Source organism: Carya illinoinensis, chromosome 11 (genome assembly GCF_018687715.1).
Source record: "Carya illinoinensis cultivar Pawnee chromosome 11, C.illinoinensisPawnee_v1, whole genome shotgun sequence".
Lineage (NCBI taxonomy): Eukaryota > Viridiplantae > Streptophyta > Magnoliopsida > Fagales > Juglandaceae > Carya > Carya illinoinensis.
In genome coordinates, this window is record NC_056762.1 from 41,854,979 (window position 1) to 41,879,542 (window position 24,564).

Consider the following 24,564-nt stretch of genomic DNA (forward strand, 5'->3'; position numbering starts at 1 on the left):
AGTACGGTGCGGAAAAGGCAGTCAATGTCAGCCTACCAGCATAATATTTACACATGCATGAAAATAACTAAATTCAGCTTAATTTACAGAAGAGATGCATTACGAGCACCGCATACATCGCCAAAAACAAATCGCTTGACCAATTCATTGCGCTGTAGATGTTGATGGTCAAAATTGTCTGTAAAAGGGATGAGAACTGCTGGCGAGCAGATGTCGATATAGCAATCCTAGCTATAAAGAAGCCACTAAAGGTTCAGCAAAAATCCAGATTCACATGTCTCTTAGGGAAGAGACATGTCGAGCTGGCCAAAAAGACAAAAGAACTGACAGATGGCAAGAGCCAAAGATGATATGCAGGATCTATATATATGGGTGACATCTCCATCGATCACGACCATATTGCGTTCCATGAAATGTTCCAAACTTCTCCCAAACTTTTGTTGACGAGAAATCATCTAATAGTGAAAAATCTGTAAAATAGTGATGGAAAAGATAATGGGAACCTGCAGGAAGAAGAGTGTGATAGGGCCTGGAAATGATTGGTAGGTAATGGGTACTACAGTACTATGAAAGAAGCGTTAATGGCTACTACAGTAGATACGAAAGAAACCTGATATGATGATCTTGTCATTGGGCACTTGACCAAGTCGTAGTACTGGTGTTTGCCTCGGCTTTTAGTTTATTCAAAAGATCAGTTACAGATAGGCAGGTTAATTTTAAGAAACTAATTCATTAAGATAACATGAGATCATGATGTCTGTGCATGAAGATGAGCAAATTTTTTTGATGAGCTTTTTTTTGGGTGTTAGGCTGTATATATGGCTCTCATGATGATATATATATATAAATATATATATATATATATAAGAGTAGTGATAGACTTACTACTTTATCAATATCCATTTATTACTTATAAGGTATTACATTTTTTTATTTTTTTATCATTTTCTGTTAAGTATTTTTTTAACATCCTTAGACATTAAGAAAAATTTTAAAAAATATATAATTTTACTAATAGTCACTTACTTAACCATTAAGTAAAATTAAAAATTAAAAAAAATTAAATACAAAATAAGTAGTAAATAAGTAATAAAATAATAGTAATCTTATCCTTTTCTAATATATAATCATGTTAGAAACAAAAGTTTTGAAAAAAATAAAATTATATAAAAAAAATTCTATTCTATCATATATCACTTCAAGTATCAATTATTGATGAGAAATCAAATAGCTGTAAAAAAAAAAAAAAAATTCTAATAATTTTGATGTGATGTAAAAAAGTAAGAAATATTGATGCTTAATAAAAAGAAAAATTTTACTCATTATTCTCACATTATACATTATATTAAATTTTTAATTTTTTTTTCTCTTACTAACTACATAGTATATGGATCATGATGAGTATAGAAAGAATAAAACCAAAATTAAAATAAATAAATAAATAAAAATAAGTATAGTGTGTGAAGATGATGAGTAGCTAGCAAAACTCAATTTTTATTTTATTTTATTCTTACTAAACTAATTGAATTATTCTACTTATTATCTATATACCACATACTTGTTAAGAGAAAATTGGAAAAAAATTACAAGAGGTGTGGTCATCATGTGCTATGTTGAGTCTGGGATGATAGGTAGAGTTAATTTTCAAATAATTATGATTGGGCAAATATAGCTAGCAAACCGTACTAGCATTGAACTTTTATTAATACACCGATATTACATGATTATTATAACAACTCTGCATGATCTGATCTGGCTAGGATTTGTTAAATACCTGCATGTATCTGTGCAATTCAAAAGTTAAATACAGTAATTATATACAGTAATTATAAGTATAAATGTCCGGAAAGACCATCTGATCGTCGAAGCTCTATCCTTTCCGTTAAGACTTCCTTCTATTAGAAGTACATTGGATAGATCACTTGGACAGCTCATTTTGGACAGTCATTATGCAGCCAAGTTAGCATATATAACATATAAAAAAGACTGGAGTTAGCTAGGCAGGTAGATCACTTGGTATTCATAGCTGACAGTTCTACTTCTTGTAACTAATTTAACGGTCTTTAGTTTACAGGGCTTAATTTATACGGATACAAGATAGTAATTGTAACCTGCACAATTCAACCAACCGTCAATAAAATTCAGTTAAGTATAATAAAAAAAAACATGAGTACTCTCGCGGTCTCTTTCAACTCTTGTTCTTGTTTCTCATGCTTATAAACTTCTCCTCGAGTTTCTTCAATTCATGATCAGCAGTCTACAATCTTTAGTGGATGCTCTGCATTTTTTGTTCAATTTGAACAGGGAAATTGCGTAAAACTTTAGATACAGTGGTCAAAAGCAACCATGGAAATTATTGCACTCAGAGGAGCGTGGTCAAAAACAAGAATTAATGGAAAGGACTGATAGATGACTTCGATGGTCATAGATTTGTCAGTCATGTGCATGGTAGATAGTTGTCTCAAGGTTCCTTTCATGTCCCATCCATTCTAATGAAAAATTTATAGTATGGCATGCATTTTTAGTGGTGGGGGGGAATTCGGATAACTATGGACATCGGTCACTATGATTAATTTATAAGATGAAAGCCGCCTCCTGCCAATCCTAGCCATTCCTTTTCTTTGCCCTGAAGTCACTAATACTAGAGTACTAGCTAGCAGTGCAAGACTCGTCGACAACTCTGTCCAAATCAATCCCATATACGCCAAGAAGAGATGTTTTATTACTCCTGGCATGGATCTTTCATTCTCGATCTGTATTAATATCTCCGAATGAAAATTTATGACAAAACCCTTTACGTACCGATCCAATGCATAGGATGAACTATGGTTTCTTCACGCTAACATGCCATGATTAAATGGGAACCTAATGACTTGTACAGGTTATAATAAGACTATCATGTGAAGCTAGCCCAGCCTCTATAATTATTAGTCGTAGAAATATTAATATTGCATCCGTCATGCGTGATGTGCAAAAATAATATAAAACATTTAGTGAAAGGCATATAATTTAATTGGATGTATTAATTAATTAATTTGTAATTTGAACTTAATGATATATTACATAATAATAACACATATGAGAAGTAATTAATGATATTGTTTTATAGAACTAGTTATTAATAATTAATGTAATAATTATAAAAAAATTTTATATAATAACCAGTCATTAGCATGTAGATCATATATTAATACAAACCTTCCTTCAATATTATATAGTACATGAAGTCATTAACATGAAAAAAGATGGATGCTTAAGAAAATGTTAGCTCTCCACTTTTGAAAAATTCAGAGATTGTTGATGCAAGTCTTAATTTGTTGCATGCATATCTTTATGATCATCAAGTGCAATAGGCCTCGTAATTAATTAATGCAGGTAGATATGATGAAAGCCTTCAATAAGCATCACGCTATAAGTAGGGATCAGCATGATGGAAACCACTGGGTTGGATTGGCCCGGGTCCTTGATTGAATTTAATTATTTATAATCTTTGACTGGAATTATGGGTTTCGTAATGGACCAAAAAACCTTGCACTTTGTAGTCACGATCATTGGGATGTGAAAAGAACAAAAGATGCTCAAGAAAATGAAAGATGTAAAAAGAACAAAAATCATGCTTAAGAAAATGAAAGATGTAAAATGAACAAAACTCATGCTTGAGAAAATGAAAGCTCTCCGGCCACCATTGAAAAATGCAGGGATTATTGGTGCATATTATATATATTTTCAGCATATCTTTATCAAGAAATCAATATAGGATTGGCTTAATGCACATTGTGACGAAATCCTACAATCAGCATCGTGCCATATGTAGGGAGGACTAGCTAGCATGCATGTAGTGTTCGGTTAGGTTTCGATCAAAGTATGATCGGTAGCCTATATATATATATATATATATGGGAAACCATTGAGTTGGATTGGGGTCCTGGATTGATTTCTTTTCTTCTTCTTTTTTCTAAAATAATTTAAGATTTCGTAATGGAACAAAAAAACAATGAATTTTGTGGCCATAATTGACTGGGGCATGTGTTGTGAAAAACGATGACAATGAATTGAAATAACACCGAATGAGAAAAACGATCACACACGCAATCACACACGACACAAGATATACGTGGTTCGGCAAATTGCCTACGTCCACGGGAGCTGCAGAGGATTTTATTATTGAGGAATCACACTACAAGATGGGTCACAACACTGTTCATCCACAGTGTTTTCGTAGCTGCTCTGTTACAGACAAAAGAGGCAAAAATCATATATATAGTTCAAACGGCGGAATCCCTAAAACGCATGTTCGCTCGAGCGAACTTCCCTTCCGCATCCCGCTCGAGCTCACTGTCGAGCTGACGTCGAGCGTTCGACTCTGCCTGATTTCGCTCGAGCGGCCAATGCCTCCGCTCGAGCGAACTCCTCCTGCTCGAGCTCACTGTCGAGCTGACATCGAGCGTTCGACTTTGCCTGATTTCGCTCGAGCGGCCAATGACTCCGCTCGAGCGGTGTGGACCAGACTCCACAGTACTCAACAGCATGCTCTTGTATATTCCTCCGAAGATAAAAAAACAGGGAAAAAAAGAAGAAACAACGCTTGGTAAAAGAAAGTATACTCTCGGTCGCTAGATTTTATTTAAGAATTTTACTATATACAAGTATAGTCGCACATTAATCTGTATATTAATATTAATTTATTCATATTTAAAATTTAAATTAACATTATTTTTAATAAAATTTACTTTTTAATCAATCACATTATATTAATATATAGATTTGTTGCCCAGATGACTAACACAAGAGGGGGGGTGAATTGAGTTGTATTAAAAAAAATTAACAATTATAAATCAAATATATAATATAAAATATAAACAAAATATGAAATAACAATAAATATAAGGAGTAAGGGTAAGAGAGAAGCAAACTCAGTATGTTAACGAGGTTCGGCCCCACTGCCTACGTCCTCGCCTCAAGCTACCCCTTGAGGATTCCCAAATTCACTATTCAACCTCCTTCAGGTGGAGATAGAAACCTATTACACCTTTGAACAACACCGCTACAAAGGATCCGTGTAGAACACCCTCTACACTTGCAATCACCTTACACGTGGTGATTCAACTATTCCCTGTGTAGAATACTTTCTACACACACAAGGGTTATACACACCCTTTTTCTGATACAAAAGCTGATAGTGGGTAGGTTATCAGAAAACACTCCTCAACGAGTGAAATAAAAACAATACAGCGCAAGCTATATCTCTCAAAATGAACAAGGATTAAGGCTCAATGTTTAGAGAAGAGAGAATGAAAGCTTTGAATGAATGTTGTATGCTCTTGGTGTTGTGAATGTGAAGCTCTCAAATGATCTATTTATAGGCATATGAGACTTCATATTCAAATTTAAAAAGATTCACATGTCAAAGACAACATCATTCACTTTTTCAAAAAATTCAAATAAAAGGTTCTTCTTTTTCAATTGTCAAAGACAACATCATTCACTTTTTCAAAGAATTCAAATAAAAGGTTCTTCTTTCTCAATTGTCAAAGACAACATCATTCACTTTTTCAAAAAAATCAAACCTAATCTTTTACTTTTGGCATATGACAAAATGAGCACACTTTCATTTTCAAAAAAATTCAAACCTAATCTTTTACTTTTTGTATAAGTCTAAAAAAGCATCAATCACTTTTGAAAATATTCAAATAAAACATGCACATGTGAAAGATGACAATCAATCATCTTTAATATTTTCAAAGTTCAACCCTTTAATCAAGGCATGCACATGCAAAAGATGACAATCAATCATCTTTCAAAATTTTCAAATTTAATTTTCAAAAATATTCATGCACATGTGGAAAATGTATTTTAATGCTTTATGATAAAATATTAATTTTGAGCATTAATCCTAATTTCGAATTTTGAAGAGATTTACAACATTACTCTATAATTTTAATGTGAACTTGTTCCCTTCTTGCTCATGCTTGTTTCCTTGATGTGCTTGACTCCATTGTGTAGACAACTTGAGCTTGAGACTTCTTTATTCTTTGAATTCATTTGTTATCATCAAAATCCATGTGTAGATTTATAATCACATGAAACTTGAAATCTTGAGTTCAACAATCTCCCCCTTTTTGATGATGACAAATATTTGATAGAACTTGAAACTTATATTAATACTTAAGCTCCCCCTGAAAATATGCGTTAGTTTTTCAAGCAAAAGTATAAATATAATTCCAAGCATATATAACAAGTTTAGCAATTTAAACAATGTTAATGTTCTAGTATAACACTTCTCCCCCTTTTGGCATCATTAAAAAGGATCCGCAACAAGAAAATGGACTGAAGAAAACGATGCGTTTAATAGTCACTGTAGATAGTTGAAAAATGGAGCCGTCCGTGACCCGACAAGTGCTGCAAAGCCTCGAGGCCTAACTCTATGAATTTAATACGGCTGAAGATTTAAACAATCGCCTGATGTTGTTGACAAACGGGATTGAAGGCTCCGAGTTTCTATAAAAAAATGATCATTTTCATCTATCGGATGCCAAAAAAATAATCACTTCTTGACCTGAGTTCTGTTTTTCCACAACGATAGAATGGCTGAGCAATTCTCTTCCACTAATGTTCCAGACTTGAATCAGGAACCCTTGACGCATCAATCATCAATCTTCTCTCCTGAGGCCGTCAATACCATGATAGGAGCAGTGAACCGTTTTTCTAGTAAGGCTGATTCTGAGATTATTGCAGAATCAAGAATGCTCAGTAATCAATATGCTGCCTCTGTTACGATCATGTCTCGAAGGTTAATGGCGAGGGTGAGTGAGATTGATCATCTTAACATGCAAATATCTGAGTTACGACATGATCTGCAACCACGAATAGAAGAGCTGGAACGAGAAAGGGTTCAGATACAAGGTCAACATCGGCAGATAACAGCAGAGGTTCATCGTTTACTAGAAAAATAGGGACAATCTACTGTTAATCTCGCTGGCTTAGTAAGAAAACTTTTGACAATGTGTGTCCAGCATATCTTGTATTTCTTTTGACTAAATAAGATTTGAAGAGAAAATAGTTTGTCTTATTCTTTATGCTATCTCTATAAAATCAGTCCTGAAGTTCATCTAATCCGCATCAAGTTTTCATCTCATCTCTATAACTCATCTGCATTCCTTCAGCATTCTCGTTTTAAGCCTTCTATTCTTTTCTCAATGGCTCATTCTTCTAACATTTCTCTAGATCCATCCATGAGGCATTCTGCATCTCAACCTCCTGTTCTTTCTGCAGCTACCATTGGTGCCATGTTGCAGCAAGAAAATAATAATCTGACTAATAAGTCAGATTCTGATGCTATTTATGACTTGGTGAGTCTTGGGACTCGCTACTCTTCCTCTATTGTGGCTTTTTCTCAGCGGCTACAAGCCAAAAATCACGAAGTTGAAAAGCTCAAAGAACAAATTGTTGTACTTCAACAAATTGTTCAAGAGTCTCACACAAGGGAAGGAATCATTCGGCAGAAGAATAAACAGTTGAAATCTTTATTAGATTCTTCATTCCGCTTGCCGGTTCCCATGAATAAGAATGACATGATATTGTATGAAGAGAATGAGCGTCTCAAACATGAGGCTAAGAATCTCAAATTTATGTAAAAGTATTAAAAAAAATCTATCTCTATTTTTATTGACTCTGGTCTATCTTTTAAGAGATATTCATAGCATGCATCATACCTATTTCTCTTCTGATCATACATAATCTATCTTCTGGTAAAGGTTTTGTGAAAATATCTGCTAACTGATCGTGTGTGTTTGTGAACTCTAACATTATATCACCTTTTTGCACATGATCTCGAAGAAAATGATACCTTATTTCAATATGCTTAGTTCTAGAATGTTGTATTGGGTTCTTTGAAAGATTTATAGCACTTGTATTATCACATTTGATTGGAATGTGATTATACATGAGTTTAAAATCTTCAAGTTGTTGCTTCATGTAGAGAACTTGAGCACAACAACTACCCGCAGCAACATATTCTGCCTCAGCAGTAGATAGTGCAACAGAATTTTGTTTTTTACTAAACCAGGAAACTAATGCATGACCTAAGAAATGACATGCTCCACTAGTGCTTTTTCGATCTATTTTACAGCCAGCATAATCTGCATCTGTGTAGCTGATTAAATCGAAAGATGTGTGCTTAGGGTACCATAACCCTAGGTTAATTGTACCACTAAGATATCTAAGAATGCGCTTAACTGCAATTAAATGTGATTCTTTTGGAGATGATTGAAAACGTGCACATAAGCACACACTAAACATAATATCTGGTCTACTGGCTGTTAAATATAATAAGCTACCAATCATACCTCGATATATCTTCGAGTCAACTGGCTTACCGGATTCATCTTTATCAAGTTTAGTTGATGGGCTCATTGGTGTTCCAATTTCCTTAGCATTTTCCATCCCAAACTTCTTCAGTAATTCCTTAATATATTTTGATTGATTGATGAATGTCCCACTTTTTGCTTGCTTAATTTGCAATCCGAGAAAGAATGTAAGTTCACCCATCATGCTCATCTCAAATTCTTCCTGCATAGTCTTAGCAAAAACTTGACACATATTTTCATTAGTAGCACCGAATATTATATCATCAACATAAATCTGAATCAAAAGAATATCATCATTTTCATATTTAATGAAAAGAGTTGTGTCGATTTTTCCTCTTGAAAAACCTTTTTCAATCAAGAAACCACTGAGTCTCTCGTACCAAGCTCTAGGAGCTTGTTTAAGTCCATATAGTGCTTTTGTGAGTTTGAAAACATGATTTGGGGAAATATGATTTTCAAAACCTGGAGGTTGCTCAACATATACCTCTTCATTTATAAAACCATTTAAGAAAGCACTTTTAACATCCATTTGAAAAAGTTTGAAATCTTTATAACAAGCATATGCAAGTAGCATTCGAATAGCTTCTAATCTTGCGACAGGTGCATATGTCTCATCATAATCGATTCCTTCTTCTTGATTAAAACCTTGGGCTACAAGTCGAGCCTTATTTCTAGTAATGACTCCAGACTCATCTTTCTTGTTTCTAAAAACCCATTTTGTTCCAATAATAGTATAATTTTTGGGTCTAGGAACAAGTGTCCAAACATCATTTCTTTCAAATTGATTCAACTCTTCTTGCATAGCTAGAATCCAAGATTCATCAAGAAGTGCGTCATCAATATTTTTGGGTTCAATTTGAGATAGAAAAGCAGTATGATTACAAATATTTCTAAGAGATGATCGAGTACTTACACCTTGTGAAGGTTCTCCCAAAATTTGTTCCACTGGATGATCTTTCACAAATTTCCACTGTTTGGTTGCATCTTGTATTAAATTTTGATGATCTTTCCTGATGGCTCCATGTTGAACTTCCTCTATTGCTTTCTCTTTGTTGAGATTGAGACTTTCTGTGTTATTTATACCTTCTATTTCTTCATCAATAGATTTCTTGGAGAGTGGAGAATTAGATTCATCAAATACTACATGCATAGATTCTTGTACAGTTAAAGTCTTTTTGTTGAATACTCTATAAGCTTTACTATTAGTAGAATACCCGAGAAAAATACCTTCATCAGATTTTGCATCAAACTTGCCTAAATTATCTCTGTCATTCAAAATAAAACATTTGCATCCAAATACATGAAAGTAACCAATGTTGGGCTTTTTCTCATTCCAAAGCTCATAGGGGGTTTTATCTAATTTAGACCTTAACATAACTCTATTTATAACATAACATGCAGTACTTACCGCTTCGGCCCAAAAATAACTAAGCAAGTTGTTCTCATTGAGCATTGTTCTTGCCATCTCTTGAAGAGATCTATTTTTCCTCTCTACTACCCCATTTTGTTGAGGAGTTCGAGGAGCAGAAAAATTATGAATAAAACCGTTTTCATCACAAAATGTTTCAATATTTTTATTAACAAATTCTTTTCCCCTATCACTTCGGATACTTGAAATAGTATAGCCCTTTTCATTTTGAATTCTCTTGCATAACTTGGTAAAGGCATTATGTGCCTCATCTTTATGAGCAAGAAAGATGACCCAAGTATATCTAGAGAAATCATCAACAATAACAAATGCATAATATTTTCCTCCTAGACTTGCAACTCTATTTGGTCCAAAAAGATCCATGTGTATCAGTTGCAATGGTCTAGTAGTGGAAATATGTTTCTTAGTTTTAAAAGAAGTTTTTGTTTGTTTACCAAATTGACATGCATCACAAATTTTGTCTTTAAGAAAATATGTTTTTGGTAAACCTCTCACAAGATCATTTTTTGAAAGTTTGGAAATAAGTTCCATGTTGGCATGACCTAATCTTCTATGCCATAACCAACTAGTTTCATTTTGAGCTGACAAGCAAATAGCATCTTGTGAGGTAATTTCTTCAAAATCAATTGTATAAACATTATTGTTTCTAAAAGCAATAAAACAAATATTACAATCATGATCATTCAAAATAATGCATTTATCCATTTTAAAAGTAACTGTAAATCCTTTATCACATAATTGACTTATGCTCAAAAGATTATGTTTTAAACCTTCAACAAGTAGAACATCTTCAATTATGAGAGAAGATTCATTACCAATTTTACCTATTCCCACGATCTTCCCTTTCGAGTTGTCTCCAAATGTCACGTGTCCTTCTTCTTTAGATCTAAGATCAAAGAACTTAGTCTTGTCTCCCGTCATGTGTCTTGAACATCCACTATCTAAAAACCACTTATTTTTGCTTGTGGATGACTTCATGCATACCTATAAAAACAATTAAAATGATTTTTCTTGGTACCCAAGTTCTTTGGGTCCTTTATTTATTAGTATTAGAAGAAACAAGATTTTTAGGTACCCATATGACCCTAATAGTCATTGTATGATTTCTTCTAATAGGACAAGTATGATAATTATGACCATTTCTATTACAAAAATTACAAATAGCATGTGACATATATGAAAAACTTGAATGATTATAATAATATCCTTTTTTGACAAAATTATTTTTATGAAAAGAATTTTGAATATTAGTCTTTGAGGTAGAATGATTATCAAAGAAATTTTTATAAGGTTTGTATTTTTGTTTTGGCATATATCCCAAACCTGCCTTGTCAAAAACACATCTTTGACTACCAAGAAGTTTTTCAAAATTTCTTTTTCCATTCGTAAAGTTTTCAACAATATTTTCTAAATCGGTTTTCTTCTTATTCAATTCAAGATTTTCATCTTTCAAAATGATACTTTCTTTTCTTAAAATTTCAATTTCGTTTGTTAAAGAAGAATTTTTCTTTTTCAAAGCAGTATACTTGATACCCAATTTTTCAAATTCCTCATAAATCTCTTCTAAAACATTTTGCAATTCTTCATATGAAGGATTTTCAATATTATCAAGATTTGTTACCTCAATGTCATCTTTAGCCATAAGACAAAGATTTGCTGATTCTTCATTGCTTGCTTCACTATCTGAGCTACTTGAATCATCATCCCATGTAGCTTTCATTGCTTTCTTGCCCTTGTTTCGATCTTTCTTTAGCAGAGGACAATCTGGCTTGATATGACCAGGTTTATTGCATTTATAACAAATTAAAGTGTCGTTTTTACCTGAATCTTTCTTGGAAAACTTTTTGAAAGATTTCCTCGGAGGAGTTCTATTTTTCTTCAAGAACCTCTGAATTCTTCTTGTTATCATCGCAACTTCTTCATCTTTATCGTCATTTTCCTCATCTTCATCACTTTCACTTTCATGAGGAACAGCTTTAAGTGCTAAACTCTTCTTTGGCTTTCCTTCTTCTTCTCCTCTTTTCAATGTGTACTCATGGGTGATAAGTGACCCGATGAGTTCATTGACTTCGAGCTTCTTGAGGTCTCTAGCTTCAAGAATCGCTGTAACTTTTGATTCCCAACGTTTTGGTAAAGAGTTGAGAATTTTTCTTACTATCTCTACCTTGGAATAAACTTTGCCAAGAGCTGTCAAGCTGTTTATGATGTTAGTAAAACGAGTGTGCATACTAGAAATAGATTCATCATCATTCATCTTAAACATTTCATATTCATGAGTAAGAATATAAATTTTTGATTCCTTGACTTGCGAAGTTCCTTCATAAGTTACTTCCAAGTTATCCCAAATTTCCTTTGCCGTAGCGCAATTCATTATTCTATTAAACTCATTTCCATTAAGAGCATTATATAATAAATTCATAGCAGTTAAATTTAAAGTATAAAGTCTATCGTCTTCACGATCAAACTCTTCTTCTTCCTTTTTGACCTTTACTCCACCAACCACTTTTGTTGGAATATAAGGTCCATTTACAATACATTTCCATATTTCTCTACCTTGAGCTTGAAGAAATATTCTCATTCTAACTTTCCAGAATGAGTAATTATCTCCACAAAAGAGTGGAGGCCGACTACTAGATTGACCTTCACCAAATGAAGCTGCAATGTTAGCCATAAGATCTTAACTCAAAAGATAGTTAATCTTATAATAGAGCTCTTAGCTCTGATACCAATTGTTGCCCAGATGACTAACACAAGAGGGGGGGTGAATTGAGTTGTATTAAAAAAAATTAACAATTATAAATCAAATATATAATATAAAATATAAACAAAATATGAAATAACAATAAATATAAGGAGTAAGGGTAAGAGAGAAGCAAACTCAGTATGTTAACGAGGTTCGGCCCCACTGCCTACGTCCTCGCCTCAAGCTACCCCTTGAGGATTCCCAAATTCACTATTCAACCTCCTTCAGGTGGAGATAGAAACCTATTACACCTTTGAACAACACCGCTACAAAGGATCCGTGTAGAACACCCTCTACACTTGCAATCACCTTACACGTGGTGATTCAACTATTCCCTGTGTAGAATACTTTCTACACACACAAGGGTTATACACACCCTTTTTCTGATACAAAAGCTGATAGTGGGTAGGTTATCAGAAAACACTCCTCAACGAGTGAAATAAAAACAATACAGCGCAAGCTATATCTCTCAAAATGAACAAGGATTAAGGCTCAATGTTTAGAGAAGAGAGAATGAAAGCTTTGAATGAATGTTGTATGCTCTTGGTGTTGTGAATGTGAAGCTCTCAAATGATCTATTTATAGGCATATGAGACTTCATATTCAAATTTAAAAAGATTCACATGTCAAAGACAACATCATTCACTTTTTCAAAAAATTCAAATAAAAGGTTCTTCTTTTTCAATTGTCAAAGACAACATCATTCACTTTTTCAAAGAATTCAAATAAAAGGTTCTTCTTTCTCAATTGTCAAAGACAACATCATTCACTTTTTCAAAAAAATCAAACCTAATCTTTTACTTTTGGCATATGACAAAATGAGCACACTTTCATTTTCAAAAAAATTCAAACCTAATCTTTTACTTTTTGTATAAGTCTAAAAAAGCATCAATCACTTTTGAAAATATTCAAATAAAACATGCACATGTGAAAGATGACAATCAATCATCTTTAATATTTTCAAAGTTCAACCCTTTAATCAAGGCATGCACATGCAAAAGATGACAATCAATCATCTTTCAAAATTTTCAAATTTAATTTTCAAAAATATTCATGCACATGTGGAAAATGTATTTTAATGCTTTATGATAAAATATTAATTTTGAGCATTAATCCTAATTTCGAATTTTGAAGAGATTTACAACATTACTCTATAATTTTAATGTGAACTTGTTCCCTTCTTGCTCATGCTTGTTTCCTTGATGTGCTTGACTCCATTGTGTAGACAACTTGAGCTTGAGACTTCTTTATTCTTTGAATTCATTTGTTATCATCAAAATCCATGTGTAGATTTATAATCACATGAAACTTGAAATCTTGAGTTCAACAAGATTAATATATAATTATATTTACAATTATATTTTTCTTTTATTTAAACATAGCAAGTTAAGATAATCAAAATGAAGAGCCAAGAGGATAAGCGGGCCGCCCCTGCATAGTGCACGCAACTTACCTGCTTGGGGGGTTGTGGATTCCATGCATGCATGCGTGGTATGGTCGACGCCAGAGGTTCCTGTTACGAGGTCTACGGAGACGTCAGTCGGTTACTCACGTGGCGAAATACTGTTGGTGCCAGCTAATACCCAAAAAAAAAAAAGGGTACATCGCGTCGAAACGATTTGATTTTGGTGACAGCAAATAGCAACAACGTTTTCAGTATGCCATCCACTGTTCTACAAACTGAGACAGACGGACCCGGTGCAGAAGAATAGAGGCAAACCAGATGAGGAGCTAACATCTGCTGCCTAGTGCATGCCATACGGGTTTCAATGTTTTGCCACTACAGCCAATAACATATTTCCACATCATGATACACATAAATGATAATTTACGATGGTTAATTACCATATTTGCGTTAATTACCTTAAGGTCAAAAATGTTCTTCTTCTCTGATCTCACTGATTACGAGAGTAGAACTTTCTTGGCATTTAAATATAATTTAGATGAGAGGCAGAGAAAGTGAGATAAGACATCGTGACTGCGCCTGTAATTTTTTCCACAGAACAAGACACGTCTCTTGAAGCTAAAAAAAGCTGGTACCGAATCCCATTGACTTTTCTTACCTCACCTTACCTTTAGTATTTATATATAGGCAACACAGGTTACCTACAGCAACACTTATTTTCCAGTTAGAGCTCATAGCCTCATAATCTCTTAGCTTCCTCCGTGTCTCTCTCCAAATATAGAGTACGGAAACACACTCTTAGATCTGTGTACGTATTTATCACAAACTTTTGTGAAGGTACAATGGGAAAACCTCCTTGTTGTGACAAAGATGGACTGAAGAAAGGCCCATGGACTGCAGAAGAAGATCAGAAACTGATTGATTATATTCAGAAGCATGGGCAGGGTAGATGGCGAATCCTTCCCAAGAATGCAGGTGCAAATAATACTGAATTCTCCATTTTTATTAGAAATTAATTCATGAATAATATTGTTGAACGTGAAAAGATAATTTGATTCCCAGTTGTTTAATTTGTAGCTTTCTTCTGCTTTTAAGTCCATCTGTTGGTTTCATGGCTGAATTATTGCTTCTTTCAGTTTACGATGATAAAATGGTGGGTTTTTTGTTTGTCATTTATGTATCAGGTCTAAAAAGGTGTGGAAAGAGTTGCCGGCTTCGCTGGACAAACTATTTGAGACCTGACATCAAGAGAGGGAGGTTTTCATTTGAAGAAGAAGAGACCATAATTCAACTGCACTGTGTTTTGGGAAACAAGTGAGTAAATTCATTCGCTCCCTTTAATTTCAACAAGGTTTTTGTGTTTCCACGCTCATTTTTCTTATCCTTTACTTATTATAAGCACTATGCAATCGATAAATGCTTATTAAAAAATAAAGAATACCACAAAAATTATAAAATTAATTTCAAATTGACGTGTTTTATATAATTTATTAGATCTATTTTATAATAAAAAATAATTTTATAATTTGACAAATTACGTGATAATCAGTTCTAAGATTATTTTTATATAATCTATCAATTATCACTCGAGTATTAGTCAAAAATAAAAATACCTACCTCTTGGACTTCCATGTGTGCAAGCTGGTCAACGATGTCACAGGCTAGAACTCGTGGCAAGTATTTAAAGTTTTAGTGCGCTCAAATATATATGTTTCGTTTATGACTTTCTTTATTCTTTATTTTTTTTTTAATTTTTTTAAAGGAAATAAGTTTACTTTCTTGGAATTTTAAATTAGGGTATAATTATACTGTTCGTTTTGATGGTCGAATCTTAACTTGAAAGCGTAAAATAAAACTTAATTATGGTTTAGGTTACAAATTTAAAACTTTTGTATTTTCCTTGGTTCTTGTAATTTTCATCCAATAATCGTGTTCTTCCATGTTTTCTAATTAACGTTTCTCTGGTGCTCTATCTAAGGTGGTCCGCCATTGCTGCCCAATTGCCGGGAAGAACGGATAACGAGATAAAGAACTATTGGAACACCCACATCAGAAAGAAGCTGGCGAGAATGGGAATCGATCCAGTTACTCATACCCCACGCCTTGATCTTCTCGACCTCTCCTCGATTCTGAGCTCATCTCTCTACCACTCATCTCAACTCAGTCTACCCAGTTTGCTTGGGATCGGACCTTTTGTGAACTCAAATATCCAAAATCTAGTTACAGCTTTCTTGTCATCCCAACGCAAAACCTCGGACAATACTTGTCAATATCTCCAGCAAAACCAATTTGACAATACCCTAGTTGGAAATCATCAGTTCCAGTCCTCCCAACCAATTCAGCCGAGCGCAATTTACTCTGGACAAGCAAACCAGCTCCACAGCGGACCAATTCAAGAAATTCAACACTGTCCAGCATCAAGCACTCTAAGTGCTCCATTTCAAAGCGAAGTACCCCAGCTCACACGAGCCAAAATGGAGCATCTCTCGCCAAACCTTGCTTATTTTAGCTCCCAAAACTCTCCACCAAATTTGTGGCCAAATATTGGAGAGCGTCCTGATCATTTAGTTATGGGTGCTATTCCTAATTTTCCAGAGTTTGACTCCATTGACCCTAACTCAGAAAACCATGTTTTACACTCAAATATCGAGCAGATACCGGATTTCAGTTTTGACTCATTCATAACAACACCTTCATCTAGTTCCACTCCCTTAAATTCATCGGCTACTACCACCTATGCCATCTGCAGCAGCACTGAATATGAGAGGGATAGTTACTGCAGCAATTCTTTGATGTATAATATACCAAATAGCTTAAATGCCAGTGGACTGCGTATGTAAGACAACAGGTTTACATGGTACTTCAAGCTCATGCACTTTGCAACTGCATGATCAAGCTGATCACATTTTCATATATTTACTCTGCTTCTAATGCATGTTTAACGTTCAGATTTTGTTGGGATTTTAGTTGTAATCTGCACGACAGCTTCAACATACGATACTAATGATGCATTCTTTCTCCATCGATCCTTGGAGTTTCATATATAAAGTCATTTCAATTTGTCTTATATGCTCATATATTTTTTCTTCCTTTCATCTTTCTTTTCAATGCAGAACCATGCATATATATATAGATATTAAACACGTAGGTGCGTGGTTCACGTTGCATGCATTTGGGCGAAACTTTACCGTACAAATTAGCATCAGTATCAAAGATTGCCTTTGCAACTTAAGCGGTAGAATAATAGTTTGAAACTTATATAATTTTAAGATAAACGTCCTTTAAAATAATTGGTGTCTAACATGATATTAGAGTTGAGATTTTGAGTTTTTCAACCCTAACTTCCGCCCGATCCTCATTTCAATTGATAATTATATTTATTGACTGGATCGAATAATTAAGGAAGAGTAATCGGATTATCGTAAAGAGACTATTAAAACATAAATTAAATAATTAAATTAATATATTTCCATTACTCTACTATATATATGTTTGATAATTTAATCATCAATGCAGGATTATATATTTATGTTCTGAGACAGAAATGTATAATTATTGTCAGTCCAACAGGTCTAAAAAAGCTTGTGGATATAATAGAAAAAGAACAATATTGGCATGTACTAAATGAGGCGAATTAAGTACTGTTTGGACTGCCCGAGAGTCAACTGATAATTAAAACACAGAAAAAGAAGTTTGAAAAAGAATTGGAGTTCCGTCCACGGTTTAACCTCTACGCTCGTTTGCTCACATTAATGCTGCCGACGAACTCAAGCAAACCCGAAAGCCCGAGGCCTCATTTAATGCACATGTGAGTTCCCGGCAGTCGCTGCTTAATTGCTGCTATAGCTATATATATATATAGATAGGATTAGGCCGGCAGGGGCTGCGCTGGCACGTTTCCAACGACTGAGGTGATTAATATTATGGTTGCGTGATCAGACCATGGCCTAGGTTTGGTTTGCTACCATTGCCATAACTATCATGGTTTCTATGGATCTAAGATTTTGACAAACACTTTAATTAATTCCGAGAGCTAGCTAGCTAGGAAGATGATCAAGCTAACCTAGCTAATATCATCCAAAATGTCCGAAATGAAAAATTATCCGTTGATCATGTCATGAATAATTAATTCTGATATATGTATCTATTGAATTGAGCTGTTTTCAAGTTTTATTTAAACGTAACAAATTCGATCGGAATAAAGATATATAAAATTAGTCATATAGTATTTATTGAACAATTAATTAATTTGCACATCCTAAATAATTCGTACGCTACGTTATATCCTTTGAATAAGGCCCACAAGTGTCGAGGAAGACAAAAAGTAAAAGGTAAGCCCACGAATACTCGACGATATTGGGCCACATCGCACAGCTTTCATTGTCCAATTTGAAGTATGGTGACCTCCAATACCTCTGTGTCTCATTGCCATCTCTTAAACGTTTGATTGGATTTAAAAAATATTTTATTTTATCTTATTATTATAATTTTTTAAAATTTTTATATATAATATAATATAAAATTTAATATTTTTAAACTTTAAAATAATAATAATATTATAATAATATTTTATTTAATTTTTATCTTTCATTTAAAACCATCTCATTTCATCTCATCTTTGATGTCTATTTTTTTAACGGAATGTTGAGGATCTAATAATCTAATATTCTTCATAATTGATATAATGCCCCCACTTTAAAGTTTCATAATTCATGCACATTCTCAAATTTATGCTCCAACTTATTAGCAAATGAATAATTTTCACTTCAAGTGTTACATTTTTTAAAAAATGAAAAATTGGGCTTGTTACATTGACTTATATAAGTAGGTAGGGCTGTTCATATGGGCTGGGTAAAACTCAGTCCAGTCCGAAATCCGAACAAACCGAATTCTAGTTACGGGTTCTGGACCGAAATAAATCCAGGGCGATACTTGCATCTTTAAATCTGGGTCTATCTAGTCTGAATGCAGTTTTAAAACCCGGGTATCGGATTTAAAATCGGTACTTGGGTTTAATTTAAAAACAAATTATTCATCCCCTAACCGCTCCTTCGTCCTTCCCCCGGCCCCCTCCCCCAGGCTCCAACCCCACGGTTTCACTCTCAGAAAGGCTGCTCTATCTCTTCTCTCTGTCCTGCTCTCTCTTTCTCTGTGGTCTCCGATGGGGTGATGCCTTACGCCTCCTTCTCCCGATTCACCTTCTCTCATCTGTGCTCTCTCTCTCTCTCTCTTTCTGCTCTGCTATGCTACTTAAAGTAGGTAACTCGTTTAAAAAATTAGTGGATAAAGCTTAGATTAACATATTTGGTACAGAAGTTGTACCATATCAAAGCCTTCGGCTTAAATGGTATGAGACTAGCCTTGAGGTGTTTGCGCCCCTCCCCAAATTCTCTAATAAAAAATAAAATAAAATAAATTGCTTGCGTTGGAATATTCGAATCTCCGAGTAAATTGTATGCCAATTTTGTAACGAAAGGAAAAATTATTCTAAAAAGAAAAGAAATTAATGGTATTTAGGAGGAGAACAAACACGGCAAAAGTTAGCGTGCCACACTGCTACTGACCACCAGGCTTGGTCAGATTCCCTTTCACTGACATCTGCCTCAGTCTGCGACGCGCACACACACCACCACAAAGAACACCGTGCGCCACCTCAGCGCCACCAATCGAAGCGGCGATTGCTGAGACGCGGCCAGCGCCGATGCATGTTTCGGAAAAATGACGGCCACGTCGGCTAGTGACTGTACTGTGCCAGCTGCGTATTTCAGAGTACAAGCTCCAATCCCGAAACCATCGCCATGTCCAGGTCCTTAGCTCTAATTTTGTGGCGCTCTGTTTGTGCAAAGTGAGGAACTAGAAAAAATGACTATTTATTGCTGAATTGAGAAGTCCACCTCTTATTGGGCAAGTAGTTATATCAGTCTTATCTTTATCTTTTGGAGAATTCTTGCTCCGATCATGAGAAAAGTCAGCCTTTAAATAATAAACTCCTTCATTTTCCTTCTTATCATCAGCCAAACGAAGAGTAGTCGAGGAATTTCTAACTTTATTTCGAAAGAAAGATGTTCGATCAAGTAATCTTATGCTCTGTTATTGGTGTGTATCAGTGAGTATTCGTGTTCGTCTCATTTGCGTAGTGCATTGCTATAGGTGGAGAAAATTTTGCTTTAAGTTGCTGTTAAGATATTACTTAATGTAGTTAGAGTTGTGCCCTTCCTGAGAGGATTGCGTGCACCTTGATATGTGTATTCCTTTTGTTTTGATTCTGAATGTGCTTAGTAGAAGAAATTGTGAACGGTGTCGAATGAGGTATGTAACTGCAAAAGTACTGTTTTGTAAGCTGCATTGTAGAAGTCATCGCACGTATCATCCGAAGGAAGCGGGTACATTTGATGCGATCAAGAAAATAAATTGACACACGTTATTAAATGACACTGTAACTGTAAGGGTGATATTAGTAATTTGTGTTGTAGAAGAGTTTGCATAAATTATCTGAAGGAAGCTGGTATATTTACAATCTGGTATATATTCTCTAGATAATAGTCACTTATGCAGTTTGTCAGTAGAGCAGTTCTGCTGTTTGCCTTCACCATGAACAGGCTAGTAGGGGCCAGGGGCAAGGGAACTGTTTGCATTATCCCCCCGAGATGTATGGACTCAACAAACTAAAAGTTTAAGTGAAAAGAGTCAAAAGGCTATTAAGTCCTTGTCTTGAAGCAGCCAATAAGTGCTTGCTCAAATATATTGCACCATATGAGGTTATAAATAAGACTATATCTTGATCATTCTTCACTCATCTTTAAGCATTAACATCCCTAAAAATCTGCATAACGGGCATAATTATAATAATTTTTTATGTTAATGTTCAGTATTTTTCTAAAGAATTGTAAAAAAAAAAATGTTAACGTTCAGGTTCATGCCTGTCATATACTATTATCTTTGTTATCTTTGAGCATGGAGTTCTAAATACATTGTTGAATGTGCAGTTTTTGGACCTATGGAAATGTTAGGAGGATTGCACACTCACTCTTCCCAAATCCGAAAACCAGCTGCTTTTCAGTAAATGGTGGGGAGGGACATAATATCCTTTGCACCTATTATTCCCTAAGCAGAAAAATCTCCCAGCATAGATTTTCTTTTAGAGTACCTTCTCCTTTTGCATTATATAAAGCAAAAAATAAGATCTTGTTACACGGTAGTGGTTACATAAACTTCTATGGCCTTCCAGTGAGTAAGACAATCTCTCAGCAGCTGCGAATTGCTTGGAGAAGGTTTTCCTCTGCATGTTCCAACAATGGGCCAGCTTTACCACCGATAAGTCAGATTGTATGTGCAGTGAGCCTGGCTTTGACCCGATCAAATCTTGTTGCCCCTGGTGTTATTGCTATCATAATTGGAGAGCTTGCTTGGACACGACAAACATGGGCAGAGGCAGAATACTTGCCGACAAGGGATACCTTGTATATGCATGCCCAAGATGGACATGTTTATCTGACCTCATTTGTATATTTGGTACTGGAGGGTTTTATCTTGTTGCTCAGGGCTATATACTTAGCAATTTTGTTCTCACCGTGCATAACTATGGCTCCTTTTGTGGATTCCCTTGGTGTTGAGTTTAGGAAAAGATGGCTCCACATTGTCCATCTTACACTAGAAAAGGCAGGCCCAGCATTTGTAAAATGGGGTCAATGGGCTGCAACAAGACCGGATCTCTTCCCCAGAGATTTGTGTAGTGAACTCGCAAAACTTCATGCCAACGCGCCAGCACATAGTTTTTCATTCACCAAAAGAACCATTGAAAGGGCATTCGGTCGAAAGCTGTCCGCAATCTTTGAAAATTTTGATAAGAAACCTGTGGCATCAGGAAGTGTTGCTCAAGTTCATCAAGCTACGCTGAAATACAGATATCCCGGTCAGAAGATCAAACCTATTGTTGTTGCTGTAAAGGTTCGACATCCAGGTGTTGGCGAAGCAATTAGAAGGGATTTTATGATAATTAATTTCATGGCAAAAATTTCTAGGTTTATCCCTACTTTGAAATGTTTGAGATTGGATGAAAGCGTACAGCAATTTGGTGTTTTTATGATATCTCAGGTTGATCTTTCAAGGGAAGCTGCTCACCTGAGTCGCTTTATTTATAATTTCCGAAGATGCAAGGATGTCTCATTTCCAAAGCCTCTATACCCCCTGGTGCACCCATCCGTTTTAGTGGAAACTTATGAACAAGGTGAAAGTGTTCTGCATTATGTTGAAGAGCTTGAAGCACATGAACAGATTAAAAGTGCCCTTGCGCAAATCGGAACCCATGCACTTCTAAAGATGCTTTTGGTATCCTATATTCTTTGCAACTCTTTTTTTCCCTTTTCTTTCATATTTCTGCTGGTAACTCATGGTTCTAAATGTTTTAGTTGATTTAGTGGTTCTATAAATCTGGTTGTATTCTGCATTTGTCCTGGAAAATTTAAAGATTTTAAATGAAATCTGTCTGTGAGTCACCCTAGAACCTGTGATGATAGGATACAGCCATACTGGCTGCATGACTACCTGTGCAAGTGAATGATAAAAAGCATGCGATTCATTATTGGGGACTTATTTCATTCAAGCCATGAATGAGAGAGTCGTGAATAAGGGAACCTTATTTCTGCACTTCAACACTTGTATCATGTATCATCCTCCTTTAGATGGAGTTTTCACCCATCAAGATTATAACTGTCTTGAAGTGTAGTTGGCGTTGCCAATTATAAATTCTCTTTATGAAATTAGATGTCACACGAGTGAGGTAGTTGAGTGTATTATGCTGAGAAATATTTTCTACTTCAGGTAGACAATTTTATCCATGCGGACATGCATCCTGGAAATATTCTTGTCCGAGTAACACATAGCAAGCCATCACATAAGCAGATCTTGAGATCAAAGCCTCTAGTCATTCTCCTTGATGTAGACTTGACTGCTGAACTTTCAAAGAAGGATCGAGTGAATCTAATGGATTTCTTCAAGGCTGTAGCACTTCAAGATGGTCGGACTGCTGCCGAGTGTACACTTAGATTGTCTAAACAACAAAACTGCCCAAATCCAAGGGCTTTCATTGAGGTAATGCTTCTGCTACGCTTTTGGGTGGAAGTGACTTTAAGTTCCTGAAAAAAAGAAAAATTAAGGACTGGAAGCTTATTTTTAGGTTTGTGGCTGCTTCTGAAAAAGGAAATCATTCATTTGTCTTTTCCAGTTAATGCAAGAATCTTTTTTTTAGCTGTAAATAAAGATTGTATTAATGAGAACTAGGCATAGCCGGTTAATGCAAGCATCTTGCAAACAATTATCACTCGCTAGCCCAAATCATTATCATTTCTTTTTAAAGTTATATGGGTGATTTGGGTTTTATAATCTATAATGCATTACATTTTCATATACTTCCCAACTTCTTGAATTCTTTCTCATACATTAAATATAAGGAAAATTTGAGTGCAGTCATTGCTGCACTAATATTGAGTTAGGGCACCCCTGTATCATGGATGTTAGTTCCTCTGCCTCACAGAATCACAAGCTTGGGTGAACAGATATTGAGGAAAACAGTCAACGATAATGACTGGTTTCTTGGGATGTCCAAGTAGGCAGGGCAACTTTTGTTACTTATAGAAACCGTGCAATATTGTTCCTTTGACTCTATCATTGAGAGTTTCAAGGCAGTTAATTTTGTAATGCTTCTAGCTGTTAGTTCAAATTTACCTTGAACATAAGCTTCTACTCCTTGTCATAATTACTATAATATCAGTAAAAATTTTAAGAGGTTGTGGTGGTTTGACAGGAAGTGGAAAATTCTTTAGGTTTCTGGCGCACCCATGTTGTCCACCCTGCGGATTGCATGCAGCAATTGCTGGAGCAAGTTAGGCGTCATAAGGTGAACATTGATGCGGATATTTGTACTGTGATGGTAACCACTTTGGTGCTTGAGGTACTTTCTGCCACTTTTCTGTGCGCCCTGATGTTATACTCTTCTGTCTTTGAAATATAAAGCTAAACAGATTTGGACTTCCTAGCTGCGAACTCATAGACATACTTCTTCGAATGTTTTCCTTTCTGCCTTGGCGGCAAGGAAAATGCCATAGGCTACTATCAGATCAAGATGCCTGAAATAACATATTCATTTTATTTTTATTTTTTTTGTATCTCATAATGCGGTAATTAAATCTGATTATGTTGCATTTACTGAATCGTTCCCGCAGGGATGGCAGCGGAAGCTTGATCCGGATTATGACGTGCTACAAGCTTTGAATTCATTACTGTTTAGAGTTGACTTGGCGGACTCTCTCTTCGACACTATTGAAAAACTCATGGCCCCCTAAAGAAAGCTCCACCTCTTTAACTTGTACAAAAACTTTAAAAAAATAAAAGTAAACATACCATATTAGCACTATCAATTCTGCTGCTTATCATGGGATCATATCAGTCATAAAATAAAATACAAATAATTTTCCATACTAGGTAATAAAACACACAAACAAACAAACAAAAACTTTTTTAAATTTTAAAACAAAAATTATATTAAAAAAAAATATATTTAAACAATTTTTTAACTTTATAATCAACGTAGGCTAGTTTGAGCTATACTAACAAACTAACAATA

The 24,564-nt window shown here is 34.9% G+C and overlaps 2 protein-coding genes across 4 annotated transcripts; both read left to right on the plus strand.

Annotated features, from left to right (window-relative positions):
• Nucleotides 1–14,639: 14,639 nt before the first annotated feature.
• Nucleotides 14,640–17,010, plus strand: LOC122280337 (transcription factor MYB41-like). The gene is made up of 3 exons (XM_043091186.1): nt 14,640–14,918; nt 15,128–15,257; nt 15,922–17,010. The coding sequence occupies exons 1-3, from the start codon at nt 14,786–14,788 to the stop codon at nt 16,781–16,783; spliced, it is 1,125 nt and encodes a 374-aa protein (XP_042947120.1). The 5' UTR covers nt 14,640–14,785; the 3' UTR covers nt 16,784–17,010.
• Nucleotides 17,011–19,219: 2,209 nt separating this feature from the next.
• LOC122280336 (probable serine/threonine-protein kinase abkC) lies at nt 19,220–24,358 on the plus strand. Of its 3 annotated transcripts, XM_043091185.1 has the most exons (6): nt 19,778–20,049; nt 20,930–21,890; nt 22,038–22,271; nt 22,764–23,033; nt 23,746–23,892; nt 24,164–24,358. In XM_043091185.1, the coding sequence occupies exons 1-6, from the start codon at nt 20,006–20,008 to the stop codon at nt 24,281–24,283; spliced, it is 1,776 nt and encodes a 591-aa protein (XP_042947119.1). In that variant the 5' UTR covers nt 19,778–20,005; the 3' UTR covers nt 24,284–24,358. The 3 variants fall into 3 exon arrangements, with proteins under 3 accessions (XP_042947118.1, XP_042947119.1, XP_042947116.1); XM_043091184.1 differs by lacking the exon at nt 19,778–20,049 and adding an exon at nt 19,220–19,749 and having other exon boundaries at nt 20,930–22,271; XM_043091182.1 differs by having other exon boundaries at nt 20,930–22,271.
• The last annotated feature ends 206 nt before the right edge of the window (nt 24,359–24,564 follow it).

Coding starts and splice junctions, on each gene's coding strand:
- LOC122280336 (XM_043091182.1), top strand. CDS start 20,006: ATGTTCGATCAAGTAATCTTATGCTCTGTTATTGGTGTGTATCA. Junction 20,050..20,929: donor TCTGTTATTGGTGTGTATCA/GTGAGTATTCGT, acceptor TTGAATGTGCAG/TTTTTGGACCTATGGAAATG. Junction 23,034..23,745: donor ATCCAAGGGCTTTCATTGAG/GTAATGCTTCTG, acceptor GTGGTTTGACAG/GAAGTGGAAAATTCTTTAGG.
- LOC122280337 (XM_043091186.1), top strand. CDS start 14,786: ATGGGAAAACCTCCTTGTTGTGACAAAGATGGACTGAAGAAAGGCCCA. Junction 14,919..15,127: donor AATCCTTCCCAAGAATGCAG/GTGCAAATAATA, acceptor TTTATGTATCAG/GTCTAAAAAGGTGTGGAAAG. Junction 15,258..15,921: donor CACTGTGTTTTGGGAAACAA/GTGAGTAAATTC, acceptor GCTCTATCTAAG/GTGGTCCGCCATTGCTGCCC.